This window comes from Suillus paluster, assembly GCF_016628075.1.
Source record: "Suillus paluster strain FC165 chromosome Unknown EDB91scaffold_110, whole genome shotgun sequence".
Classification (NCBI taxonomy): Eukaryota; Fungi; Basidiomycota; class Agaricomycetes; order Boletales; family Suillaceae; genus Suillus; species Suillus paluster.
Window position 1 is genome coordinate 20,251 of NW_024537670.1, and position 13,751 is coordinate 34,001.

Below are 13,751 nucleotides of genomic sequence, written 5' to 3' on the forward strand. Positions count from 1 at the left end.
CCAAGCATCCAAGGCCGTTTTTGAGCGCTTCCCGAATCATACCAGCCACATGTCACCGATGATTCATCGCAGTTCCCGCTATCATGGACATAGGCAGACAACAAACTCACATTGCTTTCGTATGTCACAAGTTATTTACCGTATGGGTATCATGATCTGCTCCTGACAAAGTGTTCAAACTTGCCTCCCAAGGGGCATAGTTGTATTCAGCTCGGACAATATTCAGGCTATCAGCTATTCCTCCGCAACAACATCACAACCGACGCGAACATATTCGCTTGATTCGAAATCTCGCAGCCGCATTGAATACCTCGTATTAAACAGTGTCCTTTGTTCAGTGTGGGTCCGACCGTGCGACAAGATGCGATATACGGTGTTATACGCATCTACACCAAGCTATAGATGTCGGATGCTCCCTTCCTATCCCGGTCGATGTATACTTTCTCATTTGCAACCTCACGAGACGCGAACATATTGGCTTGATTCGAAGCCTCGTACTAAATAGTGTATATTTCCTTGTTTGTGGGTCCGACCGTGCGACGAGCTGAGGAATTATGATATACGCATCTGCATCAAGTTGTGGGTGTCTGATGCTCTCAAAGTAACATCTGCCATCCAGGTTGCGATTAGGGAGCTGGCCGAGCAGGGTGTCGCAGTTTGTACCTTTCACAAACCTCGGGTCTATCAAGGTATTGTTGAGTAAAGAAATCACGTGTCGATAAGTATAAGCCTTCTAACAGCGACCCATTCAAGAGACATTGTACTTACAGCAGAGAGTTACAAACACCTTCAAAACGTTTCAGCAGATCCAACACAAGTAAGGTCCCATCGATGTGACGAAGCATAGTCCAAGGCTAACTTGAAGGTCGCGGCAGGGGAGAGAAGGCTCCACTGATTGCTTGTGCCAGTATTTCCGTTCCTTCTCTTGGTGCAAAATTCAGAAAGACTTGTGAGAAACCGTCAAAAATGCGCGCACTCACATGGACTGTCTAGTGTGTCCATTGCAATAGATTGGCATAGATGCGTTCCCTCTGCATCTTCTCTTTGAGAATACGAGCGGCGGGAAGTGCGTCCTCTTTGCGACCTGCAGCGCGAATAACTTCCTTGCCTTGCGCTGTCATCTCAGCCCGTAAACACAACTGATTCTTCTTATCCTCCCGAATATGCATGTTGATGAACCTATGGTAATTGTAGGTGCTAAAATCCAGGGAACAAGAACGGAGCACCTACTGCAGACATGATGTCGTGCTCATGGGTGTCTTGAGCTGAGTGCCCGTGGCAGTATTCACAGTTACGAAGGGCTCGCGTTTCCTCGCCATGTCAAGGACAATAGGCGCGATGTACAACTCAGAGATCACTGAATTATCTGAGCCCTCGGTACAGCCGACGAACTCTATGAGTCCAACAGGATCTTTGGCAGAACTCTCTGATACGTTGCACTGTGCTCGAAAGTCGCGCCATTTGCGTAGTCGCACCAGCGGAAGGGGGCCATGCAATGGAGTGATGGCATTGACTTGCACCATCCCTTTCAGCTTCTCCCCGACGGTATTGTTATTGAGATACAATCCGACAAAGTCAAGAATGTCACTCGGCTCGATGGCAATATGAACACGTGCCATGAACGGGACGTCTAATCCCATCCGGGGATTATCGAGTAGGCCACACTCAAAGATGATACCAACTTCGAGGTACCCCATGAGCAATGGGTTTGCCTGGAACATCTGGATGATTTTAAGTACCCCCGAAGAGCGTTCGACTTCTTGGCATGTCAGTTTGTGGGTGGGCCTATCATGGCCGGCGAGTCGAGTTCAAGTCTGGAGTGAGATCTGTATCAATCGTAGGCAGCACTAGCTCACCAGTTTGTCTTTTGGCACTACCACAAGAATACAGGCGATGTCAGCCCTTCAGACTTCAATTTTATCAGTCGCAAATCCTACCTCTTTCGAGCAATACCAGACACTCTTGCACTAAAAGACAACACTTGATGAACACCCGCAACTGTATTCAAATATTTGACCATCACCTTTTTGCATGTCTGAGGTTTCTCCAATATCGCTTGACACTGCGTACACTGTACGCGGAATTCTTTCCGCTTCGCTTTGAGGTATTCACTGGGAGCTGCTACAGCATGGAAAGCATTGTCCCGCTCGGGACTTTGAATCACATGATGGAAAAACTTTGGAGTCGTAGAGGAGTTGTTCGTGCCCGTACTCATGTTCTTGCAAAGTGAATTTGGTGGCGAGTTGAGCGCTAAGTAGCAGTGGACGGTTTAAGGGAGGCCTTATCTGCGGCCTGCCACCGCGACATAATCAAACGTTTACGAAGTTCCATTTCGGATGCTGGGCCACCGTTCCGGTATCAATCAGGTTGAATACGTCGAATGCCTTCTCTCGAGGACATAGTCAAAGTCGAGGGTAATCTCAGGCTCGGTGTGTGTACTCCCCAGGTGAAGCATGCAGTCGTTACCTATGTATGACTACCAGCTGCAGCATTCTAGCTGAGGTTTCAGCCCTCTGGAGACGGGCAACAGATTTAGCACGATGCTCTCCGAATATATTTTAGGTCTTCACGAGTCGTCTGCAATCTATTCCTGATGTTTTTGTCACAAGGCCCAAGAAGGGACCATTTACCAGCCAATTTGCGATTGAACATACATAGTATCCCCTAGACAAAACACAGACAAAGGAAGAAATCGACCCTTCCATATTATGGATTGTACAGTGCCTGGGAGCAATGCGCTCCAAGATCAAAGCATAATTTACAGTCATCAGAAAAGTATCGAGAAACTCATCGAGGGTCATTTTTTCACAGACGGTTCCGCCGACACCTATTACAAGCGAGAAATTGACACCCTCCACACCGCTAGCGGATGTCAGATCAGAAGGCGTTTCGATGTAAGCAAGGCGACGAAAACGACTTACGAAGAGGTATAGCGGGAGATACATGTAGCAGCTCTCACAATTTCCGCCACCACTATGGTACTCCCAGCTTCTGTGCTGACAATCATGATCAACTCTGAGAAGCTCCATGATCTCCATTATCATACGCTCTCTGACAGTGTTCCTATCGCCCGCTGTGGCGGCAGTAGATGCGGGCTGTGGCACTGGCATTCCCGTGAACCATAGAGCATTCGTCTTAGCACGACGAGTCCTGGATCGGGAAGAGGGTGCAGGAGGAGGTGCAGGAGTAAGTACCTCTGCATCGATAAACGCGGCCAAAGAGCGTGGCGGAGCAGGAGGTGCGGGTGCAGGTACCTCTGCATTGATAAATGCACCCCAAGAGCGTGGCGGAGCAGGTGCGGGAGGAGCAGGTGCGGGAGCAGGTACCTCTGCATCGAAAAGCGCGACCTGGGAACGCGCAATCGCGGCCCAGGAAAGCCGTGGAGCAGGAGGGGGTGCTGGTGCCGGTATGGGCGCTCTCGTGGGTGCCGGCAGATTAACAGGCTGAATCCTGACGACGCCAGCGCCGGCAGCAGGCGCTAGTCTGGGTGGATTGACAGGCTGGATCCTGATAGTGCCGGCAGCAGGCGCTGGTCGGCGTACTGCAGGTGCCTGTTGGGGAGGATTAGCAGGCTGCGCGCGTCGTACGGGCGGAAACTGAGCATCCAGACGGCGCTCTGCCGCAGCAAGCAGCCTCGCCTCGTCCCACTGCGGACACGTGCAGTTCTTCCAGAGTGCTCTGCACAGATAGCAGAACTCCGTCCTGCATCGGCAGGTCATGTGGAAACACCCCGTGTCGAGCTCGATCATCTGAGCACAGCCTGGACAACGTGACCACCCCGAAGCGTCGCTTAGTGTGAGCACTTGCTCACTGTCTGCATCAGGAGTGCAGAGGTGAGTGAATCCTTCATATCTCCCGCGACATTTTCCACATGTCGTCGTCGTGCATGTAGGGGACGGGCATGTCAAGACCTTGCTGAAATACCCCTCATGTAATGGCCCGAGGAAACGACTACACGTTGGTGCAACACAATAAACGCGCTTCAGGGTCCCAAATTCCTGAGCTTTGAGTTCAAACTCAGAAAGCACTGCCTGCGTCAAGTGAGGCCGAACTCGTGGGAGTGGAATGTTTTGACGACAACATCGAGGAGGATACAGACTCTCGTCGCGTGTTGCTGACTGGAATAGTTCGGTGATGCAGTCGATATCATAAAAATGACCACACGGTGCCCGAACTTCCGCTCCGAAGATAGGATCCTGACAGATCACACAGTCATGACCGGTAGCCCTACTAGTTATGATGGTTTCAGTAATAGCATATTAATATCAAAGGCAGAAACATGTCTCACCGAGGAGGAGCTTTAGTTGCGATGGTGGTCCATGTGTTTTGGTTTTGTAATGCGGCGCTGACCCATGCGTTTGAATTTTGTGATGCGATAGTGGCCCATGTTTGTTTTTGTGATGCGGTGCTGAAATTCTCGTTAGCGACACCAGGGGGGTATTACATTCGCAAGCGTACTTTCTGACGGCGGGCTGGGACGTAACAGCTCGCTGCACTAATGTTGCCGGTCTACTCAATGTTAGCTTTGGTTTGTTACGCAATATACGGCCTTACCTAGGGGCAGGATCAGGTTCTCCACCTTCTTCAACGGCGAGTCGCTGGGCAAGTGCCAGATCAACATCGAACTCTGCAAGTTCTCGAGCATTCTGCATCAACAATGCGAAAGCAACTTCACGGTCAGAGAGCCTCTCTCCTCTCCGCGCTTTATTATCGTGTAAAGTCTGAAATCTCTCGACGTCAGAAAGATCAAGTTGAGTCATCATACGGACAAGATCCTCCTCATAGTTGTCTCTTTTTCTTGAATTAGGGACAGGACGTGGTCGTGAGGGACCAGCGACGTTCATGACGGTAAGAGTGAAAGAATGAAGCCAGTGCAGCGTGAGAGCCTACATCAACATTCATGAAGCAACTTTGGGATAAGCCATCACCTGGACCACTAACACGTGTGGAGCCTTGTGGGCAAAACGAGGATCAGAGCTGTTCTGATTTCATGGTTATCCTCATGATGTGAATCCGGTCCTAGGGAGGCAAGTAAGCAGGGAGAAAGATAAGATATCATTGCTACGCACCCCATCGTGTTCTGACCCGCTCACGTCCTCCAGGCACGCTCTCAACCATCTTGTCTATCACAATCGCACACATTTTCCCTTGCTGTCCCTCGAAGACGACGCCCAAATGGCGTTTGATATTAAGGTCAAATATTGGCATGGTCCCCACGGGAGAGCAGGAGGTAATATCCGAGATGATGATAGTAGGGCGAGCCTATCTGCCCCAGCTCTTGTGGCATAATGCTGGGGGGTAGAAGCGCGGTGTTGATGTTATGTAGGCTTGAGATCGATGCTCGTTGCAACGTTGGATGCTCGCCTAGCAAGTCCTCCTACGGAATCTTCCGTTGCGGAATCGGGCCTCGGAACGACGACTTACAGTAAATTTCCACCGCAGTCTCCCGCTGGTTCCGTTCCCGTCATCCTCCCCGTCCCCCTGCTCTACAGACTCAGTGGGCGGTGATCGCAAGACCGGCCAACCCGCTAATTTCGCTAGCATCCCTCACTGTCCACAGGTTTCAAATGGTAGTGCCACCTCTTCGAGTATAGCGGCAAGTTTGGTTAACGAACGATCGAAGTAGCCCTGCTGTTAGAAAAACCACTGAAGTATTCAGAACTGCTAATTATTGTTCGTAGACAATACGAACACCCACCTCAATTTCTCCCTGGATTTGACCACTACACCCCTTGTTTTTCTCTCCACCGAAATTCAATAGTCAGTCCCGCTTCATCTTCTTCACTCTTTCTTGCCACTTACATCCGGATCGTCTTACCACACGCAAATCCCCATTCCTCCTGTACGTGTTTCTCCACCGCATATCACTGGTACTATGTATGTGGATGAGTGTATAAAGGGTCTCACCGCCCTTCATATCCTCATCGACGTATACGTTCTTATTCACGACTACGGCGTTTCCGCTCACCCCACTCGAAACTGATCCCAGCATATATGTCTCTTCAACTCAAACAACGATATAATTAAGCCTAGAAGGGCCTTCGGAGCGCTTCCTAGACCATACATTGATACAAGCCATGGCGCAACTCAGATGACATTAATAAGTAATTTATCACAGTTCTCACCATCATGGACGTGAGCAGATGATGAACTGACATTGCTTGCATATGTCACAGATTATTTACCGTATGGGTATCATGCTGAAGCGATTGCCTCCTACTGGGGTCCCTCTCCGCATCGTTTTATTCGATTCATACAATATCAAGGCCCTCCGCGGCAGTATCACACACGATTAGAACATATTGGCTCGATTCAAAATCGCGCAGCTACATCGAACAACGGCGTATGCTCCCTTATTTCCGCGGGTCCGAATCAACCGTTGTACTTCCTCCTTTCTAGCATCACAGATGACGCGGAATACTCGCTCGATTCGGAAATCATGACGCATTCAACCACGTATTACACAGCATATGTTTCCTTGTTCTGTGGGTCCGCTATCCCAGGTTGCGATTAGGGAGTGGCCAAGTAGGGTGTCACAGGCAGCACCTGTTTGGTCCTTGGATGTGCCTTAAAATACTGCTCAAAGTGCGGAATCGCACCCCTTTGATCTTCAAAATCGCGTATTTTTGCTGTCAGCACTCATTTGTGGCGCATATATGCGAACAGTCAACCCACAGGAGAAATGCAATCATCGTCTTATTTGCACAATATCCAGGCTATCAACCATTCCTCTGCAGCAACATCACAGACGACTTGAAAATATTCGTTCGATTTCGAAATCTCGCAGCCGTATCGAACTACCTCATATTAAACAGCGTATGTTCCTTTGTTTAGTGTGGGTCCGACCGTGCGATGAGCTGACGAAATATGATATAAGGTATTATACGCATCTGCATCAAGCTGTGGGCGTCGGATGCTCCCTTCTTATCCTGGTCGACGTATACTTTCTCATTCGCAATGTGGCGTTTCCGTTCACTCCGGCCCAACCCCACTCGAAACCGATCCCAACATCTGGTGTCTCTCCAGCGCAAACTCTGAGTAACCAAGCCTCCGAGCCTCCCGAATCATACGAGAATCGAGACCAAGATTGCGCTGGTGATCATATACACTGATTATCGGTCACACATGTGCCCATTCAAGAGACGTCGTACATAAGACTTCGATTCAACACGTTTCAGCAGATATAACCCAAGTTTGGCCCCATCGGTATCACGACACATGGTCCAAGAAAGAGTCGTGGCGGGAGAGAGAAGGTCCCACTGATCACTCGTGAGTATTTTCCTTTCTCTTGGTGCAAAATTCAGAACGACTTAGGCCTCGCCAAAAATGTACATACTCACATGTGATTATTAGGGTGTCAATTGCACGACATTGGCATATAGGCGTTCTGTCTGCATCTTCGCTCTGAGAACACGAGCGGCGGGAAGTGTGTCCTCGTTGCGACCTGCAGCGCGAATAACTTCCTTGTCTTGCTCTGTCATCTCAGCCCGTAAATGAAACTGGTTCTGCTTATCCGCCCGAATATTAAAGTTGATGTACCTATGCAAGGTAATTGTAAGAGGCCCCACTTGCTAAACTCCAGGGAATAAGAATGGAGCACCTACTCTAGACATGTCACAGCGCTGATAGGTCTCTTGATCTCAGTGTCCGTGACACCAGAAATACCTACAAAGGGCCTGCGTTTCCTCGCGATGTCAAGGACAATAGCTGGGATGTGCGACTCAGCCATTACTGAGTCCCCTGAGTCTTCTGCACGACTACAACTGATGAACTCTGTCATTTCAACAGGATCTTTGGCGAAATCCTCTGCGTTACACCTGGCTCGAGCCTCACGCCATGTGCGTAACCGCTTCGGCGGAAGGGACCCGGCGTACATGCTTGGGCGCCACGGGGTGATGGAATTAACTTGCAACATCCCTTGAAGCTTTCCCCAACAGCCTTGTCATCGTTGAGATACAATCCAACAAAGTCGGTGATATTGCTCGGCTCAACGGCAATATCAACACGTGCCATGACCAGCATGTCGAATCCGATCCGGGATTGTTGAGCAGGCCACACTCGAAGACGATACCAATATTTATTGAGATTCGCCATGAGCACTGGGTTTACAATGAACATTGGTATCATTAATTTGAGTGCCCCCGCGAGTCCGAGTCGAGTCCAAGTGTGGAGTGAAGTGAGTTATACGTATCGATCGCAAGTAACTCGCCAATCTTTCTTTTGGCACTATGTATACAAGAAGACACGCGACGTCAGTAATTCAGACTTCAGGTTCGTCCCAGTTGCAAGTCTTACCTCTTTTGAGCAATACCAGGCGCTTTTACACCAAAAGCGATTCGCTTGATGAACACCTGCAACAGTATTCAGAGGTTGACTACCACCTCTTTGCATGTCCAAGGATTCTCCAATATCGTTTGATACTGCGTACATCGTACGCGGAATTCCTTCCGCTTCGCTTTGAGGACTTCGCTGGGACTCCCTGCTGCAACGCTCATGTTCTCGCAAAGGGAGATGAATTTGGTGAGTCGAGCGCTAAGTAGCAGTGGACAGTGTAAGGATCAAACGCCCGCGAAGTCCTGCCTCTTTGATTGAGTACGTATTATATCTCTTAGCATTCAGTCTGGATTTTGGTTCGAGAATTATGATGCTGATGCTGTTTACAGCAAGTCCACATGATTAGCGCCATCTATTGCTTCCAGGCTTCCGATCTTGCTCGTATCGAGTACCAACTTGAAGTAAGTACAGGTTTTCCGCCACAAGCCTGACGCCGGTCGGCATTAGACTGCAAACCGTATCGTCTCACAAGGGGGCCTTGCAATGCACCACGGTCCAAGAGGATGATATACTTGCTCCAGTGCGCCAGACAGAGATCAGGCCCGAGGTCCGCGTTGTGCCCATGGTGGAGCCTCAAACCTCGTTGCATCCAGTAGACCAATCATAATGATCGCAGTGTGCACACGTGTATCGCGTTCATGTCCCAATATTAATTGTAATTACAGGTTAACCAATCGGGCCAGTTCCTCATTTAAAATTCGAACTCGTTGACTGTGAAGAAGCGTTTCACTAGTATCGCGAGGAACAGACGTTTCGTATGTTGTCCCTAGGATTGTTCGGTTGTTTAGATTATTTACCTGACAGAGATACTGATACACAAAGTTGCCCCCTCTGATCATATGATACTCATGGGCGATCAAGGACGCACTGGATGTGATATATCACTAGTAAAAAAGGCATGTCTTCCATCACGACCCATTCACGATTTTCCAAGTAACAATCCTGTCCCACCGTGACCAACCAAGGAGAACCAATACGCTCAGCACGAGTGTCCGCTATCCTTCCAGCCTCGTTTCGGGAAGTCAATACTCATCCCTTCAATAACCACGGTTTCCTGGAGCCGGGTGTCTAGGAATTCGCAATACGTGCTTCTTATTCTTCACCGGGAATGTAACCTGTGTTCTTTCTAAAGTCCCCAAGTGGTCGCAGGTTGTACCAAAAGATCTATTTCCTTATCTCAGACGATACCGGAAGATCTTCGGAGAGGAATCCCCGACCTCGACTTTATTGCCATAGGTTCAGTCGTAAGTATCTGTTCGAGGCACTCCATGGTTGCCGAATCATATCACCTTTGCTATGTCAGTTGGCTGCCCTCATTGAACAAACGTCAAGGGACCCACGAAAGAAGGTTTGTCGTCTCGATTTTTCGGCCGATGAAACAGGCTGCATTCATGATCACAAGCTAGATCGAGTTGAGAGTCGATGGCGGAAGAGAATGTCAAATATAGGATTAGCGTCACGAGAAATTGACGCTAATCCCATATTTGACAGAGTCCAGTTGCAAGTAAAATACAGGGAAGTAAAACCCGATCTAGAATACCACTGACCTAGGCACGACCAGTTGTCAATACTTCGGATCGGTTCGTGAGCACGTCGGAGACGAAATACCCAACGATCATGAGGATGAAGAGAAGCTCGCGAGAGCATTTGCGTGTCACTGCACTATACTAAGGTAGCACACCAACGAGATCGGTGGCACTGCTCACCAAGTAGAACCGACCAGGCTTTGCTAGAGATAACACGAATAACGACAGTGATTGGGGCAACGACCCCATGATGATCGATTGATATCTATCAGGAATTAGTGCCAAAAGGTTGACTATGAACATATGGCAACTTACAACCACCCTCTGTCGATCTGAAGGAAATGCAAAACGACGCTGCGACTACGTGACTATGTCCTGTGTTCAGAAACCCGAATGTTGCACCGGTAGGGCGTCCCACACAATGACTAGAATAGAAGGGCAGGAGAAATATCATTGTCTTCCTGCATCTGAAGTGGAGGCGATATACCAAGTAAATGTAAATATGCGCCAACCTCATGATAGAACAACACTAGCAGCCAATAACTTAGTTGTTGTCAATCTATGCCGAATCCCATCGATGTGTACGCTCCGGTTCATCTGAAGGTAAGCTTGGAGGGTTAGCCGTCGACCAAATCAGTGAAGTCACACGCACCAGTGACGGTGATCCAGATGTAGTGGCAGGCTATTCATTAATTGAGACGACCGCAGTCGCCGGAAGTGGGACATCGCTCTGCAAATATGCCACGTCAGCCATTTGCATCAGCTAGGCGCATACAGCAAGCACTCACTAAGCAGGGACTCGTGAGCTTCACGCTGTGTTATGCAGGGGATGTCCACATGGAAGTGGAGAGCTCGTCGAGGAGAAGCAGATTCCAGATCACATGTTGCGGTAGGGGTTCGCAAGTTGTCAGAGTGCAGAGGTCAGCATCATTGAAGCAACAAGACGCCGTGTAGGACTCTCATTATTCTCTACACACGACCTCACGACCTCATCCAAATTCCAGCACTGGCCGACAGGGACAAACATCTAGCACCACTGTGAGTACGACAGTATGTGTATCGTGAGCTTCCGAGATTAATGTCGCGCGTGTTGACATGATTAGGGAAGTACGCCGAGGTCCAGAAGACCAATACAGAAACGCAGAGAGTCGCAGCTGGTATTCTTGGGGGTCTGATTTCGTTCAGGATCTGGCATTGAGGTCTGAGGTAAGTACAAGCAACATGCACACCTTCAACAATTGAAGGAGCAAAAATCAGGCACACGGTCTATCCATTCTGGGATAAGTAGGTAAGTAGAAAGGAACGACAGCTTCCTTCGATTACATCTCCCAAACACTAGTAGCAGTGATCAGCGACTGGTCCTGAGGCCTGAGCGCTGAGCCATAATCGTGCGTCGAATACCTCAAGTACTCACTTGGTAGCTAGCTCACACGCGACTAAATTTTTGTATAGATAATGGCTCCTACGGACCTCGAAGACGCAATCGCTCAACATATCTTCGATGAAACCCCCATTCATTTGATCCACATTGCGGAGATGAAGCTCATCGATCGCGGTGCTGTTTTGCGTCACTTTCTCGCGGTTGTACGAGACGTGACAGAAGAAGACATCCAGGCACAGTGCGCAGAGCTCCGTCTTTCCAGAGAAGATGTTATCGCCAACATCGTGCGAAAACGTGTACGATATGCGATCTTCTCCCACAGATGGCTTGCTGGAGGAGAAGTGACTTATCAAGAGATGACGGGGAGCATTCAGCCCCGCGGTCCTGGATTCGAAAAATTGCAGAGCTTTTGCGCAGCCGCGTCGAGATATGGAGTGGCTTTCGCTTGGTCGGATACATGCTGCATCGACAAAACTAGTAGTTCTGAGCTCGACGAATCGATCCGATCCATGTTCAAGTGGTACCGCAACTCGTCGATCTGCATCGCATATCTCGCTCAAACCGTCAGAGTTGCTGATTTGGAAAAGGATCTATGGTTCACCAGAGGTTGGACGCTACAAGAGCTTCTGGCCCCAAAGCGGTTGAAGTTCTTTGGAGCTGGATGGTTGCCGTTGACCATGCAGGATAACGACAAGGCTGATTATCACGTTATCAAGATGATAGAAAGAGTCACGTCTATCTCTAGCCGCGAGCTCAGCGAGTTTATCCCTGGCTCGCATGATGTCGCAAAACGCATGACGTGGGCTTCCAACAGGAAGACCACGAGGGGGGAGGACATGGCGTATTCCCTCATGGGAATTTTCAACGTCGTCCTGCCCATTGCTTATGGAGAAGGGTCAGAACGAGCATTCTTCAGGCTTGTCGAAGCAATCATCCAGACGTCGGACGATCTGCGGATTTTCAATTGGGCAGGTCGTCCCGCCGTCACGAATCATCCTTCCCGAGCTCTTCCCTCGTCGCCAAGATGCTACGTCGGACAGCCATATTGCTCTCCGATTCGAAGAGAATTTTCGCTGACGAACAGTGGGCTACGCATCAAGCTAGTCATCCTGCCAGCCGAGCTGACCTCGCGACTCGATGTCCATGTATCCTTTCGCCAAGTCACATTTCACAGTGAAATAGACGGCGTGCCCATAACGGATGTCGCCGTAACAGGAAACTTCCTGTCTTATGGGGACCATGTACAGGATGCTGCCGCGGATGTTGATAGCATCGTCTCAGACTATGCTCTTGGGGTCTGGAACTATCTGGAGTCCCCATCCGGAGATGCCGAGCTTCCTCGTAATTGCCTCGCCTTTGTATTGATGCGAACAGTAGAGCCAGTGCCTGTCATGAGCATTAACCACCACTGGTCCAAGAATCCGTGGCGCAAATATTCGACTGGAAGCTTCGTCGAGTTTCGACCCGAATTCTTCACTGATTCTTCTGAGGCCCGCCTGCCCTTGAAACGATTTGTGGAGCTTGTATCGCTTTGATTACTTTTGTGGTCGAGTGATACTGTCACACCATTCTTTGCACAACGTACCATCTACCAGTAATCAAACTTACATCGATGATGAGTTGGGCTCGGCGCCCCTCGTGTATGTGACTAGTTCGGACTCAATAAACACTACCGAGAACTTACTAATACCAGTTTGAGATTGAGACTACCAAGTACTTACTTACAATACTAAGTTATTTCTTAACTCGCATGACCGCAGCTATCGGTGTTGATCTCGGAACGTCAAATTGGTGAGCTTTGTTCAATGTTTCTACGATTGGTACTCACACCTGCACTTCAGTTGTGTTGGGGTGATCACGTCGAGATCGTAGCGAATGAACACGGGAATAGCACTACCCCGTGTCATATGTCCATGGTGGTCGATGATTTGTGCTTGATAGGAGAACAAGCAAAAAGCCAAGCACCCTTTCACGCAGTCACCACGCAAGCCCTCTATGAGCTGCCTTCCTCATCATTGAAAATGCGTGAGTAGTATCTTTAATGCCAAGCGCTTCATCGGTAAGAAATTCAACGACATTGAGGTCCAATCGGTCATGAAATACTACCCGTACGACCTGATAAATAAGGAAGGATGGCTGTATGTCTGTTGAACTTCATCGAAGACAACGACATTTCGTAAGTAGTCCAGAATGCATCGCTTCAATGTCATTATGATAATAATGCTTCCCTTACTGGCAGTCTGCAGAAGAAATATCATCAATTATCCTGACAAAAATGAAGGGCCTAGCAGAAAAATAGCTGGGCGCACCATGTACAGATACTGTCATTACGGTTCTACAGCCCATTCAAGACTCGACAGACGTGGTACTTAAGCGAGCAAGAAGCTACAAGTGTTCGAAATTTAAAATTTACAGCAGGTCTAGCCCGAGCAAGGCCGGGCCATCGATGTGGGGATTCGGGAAGCATTGTCCGGAGCCAACTTAATACTGCTGCTCGTTCTTTCAGTTTA

The 13,751-nt window shown here is 49.1% G+C and overlaps 5 protein-coding genes across 5 annotated transcripts; 2 read left to right on the forward strand and 3 right to left on the reverse strand.

Moving 5' to 3' along the window:
- Positions 1-659: 659 nt before the first annotated feature.
- On the reverse strand, positions 660-2,262 carry EDB91DRAFT_77823 (uncharacterized protein). Its single transcript, XM_041328361.1, has 6 exons — positions 2,024-2,262; positions 1,938-1,967; positions 1,857-1,873; positions 1,231-1,785; positions 981-1,179; positions 660-924 (listed from the first exon to the last, which is right to left on the reverse strand). The coding sequence occupies exons 1-5, from the start codon at positions 2,213-2,215 to the stop codon at positions 990-992; spliced, it is 984 nt and encodes a 327-aa protein (XP_041171138.1). The 5' UTR covers positions 2,216-2,262; the 3' UTR covers positions 660-924; positions 981-989.
- Positions 2,263-2,736: 474 nt separating this feature from the next.
- EDB91DRAFT_77863 (uncharacterized protein) lies at positions 2,737-5,129 on the reverse strand. Its single transcript, XM_041328366.1, has 6 exons — positions 5,070-5,129; positions 4,555-5,019; positions 4,459-4,509; positions 4,289-4,408; positions 2,922-4,230; positions 2,737-2,862 (listed from the first exon to the last, which is right to left on the reverse strand). The coding sequence occupies exons 2-6, from the start codon at positions 4,842-4,844 to the stop codon at positions 2,806-2,808; spliced, it is 1,827 nt and encodes a 608-aa protein (XP_041171139.1). The 5' UTR covers positions 4,845-5,019; positions 5,070-5,129; the 3' UTR covers positions 2,737-2,805.
- Positions 5,130-6,552: 1,423 nt separating this feature from the next.
- On the forward strand, positions 6,553-7,230 carry EDB91DRAFT_77834 (uncharacterized protein). The gene has a single exon (XM_041328363.1). The coding sequence runs from the start codon at positions 6,657-6,659 to the stop codon at positions 7,110-7,112; it is 456 nt and encodes a 151-aa protein (XP_041171140.1). The 5' UTR covers positions 6,553-6,656; the 3' UTR covers positions 7,113-7,230.
- Positions 7,231-7,349: 119 nt separating this feature from the next.
- Positions 7,350-8,073, reverse strand: EDB91DRAFT_1350585 (uncharacterized protein; the record flags this gene model as incomplete). The annotated part of the gene is made up of 2 exons (XM_041326077.1): positions 7,605-8,073; positions 7,350-7,539 (listed from the first exon to the last, which is right to left on the reverse strand). Exons 1-2 carry the CDS (start codon positions 7,913-7,915, stop codon positions 7,350-7,352), a joined length of 501 nt encoding a protein of 166 aa, XP_041171141.1. The 5' UTR covers positions 7,916-8,073.
- A 3,077-nt stretch (positions 8,074-11,150) lies between these two features.
- Positions 11,151-13,003, forward strand: EDB91DRAFT_1208694 (uncharacterized protein). Its single transcript, XM_041320738.1, has 2 exons — positions 11,151-11,248; positions 11,313-13,003. The coding sequence occupies exon 2, from the start codon at positions 11,316-11,318 to the stop codon at positions 12,774-12,776; it is 1,461 nt and encodes a 486-aa protein (XP_041171142.1). The 5' UTR covers positions 11,151-11,248; positions 11,313-11,315; the 3' UTR covers positions 12,777-13,003.
- The last annotated feature ends 748 nt before the right edge of the window (positions 13,004-13,751 follow it).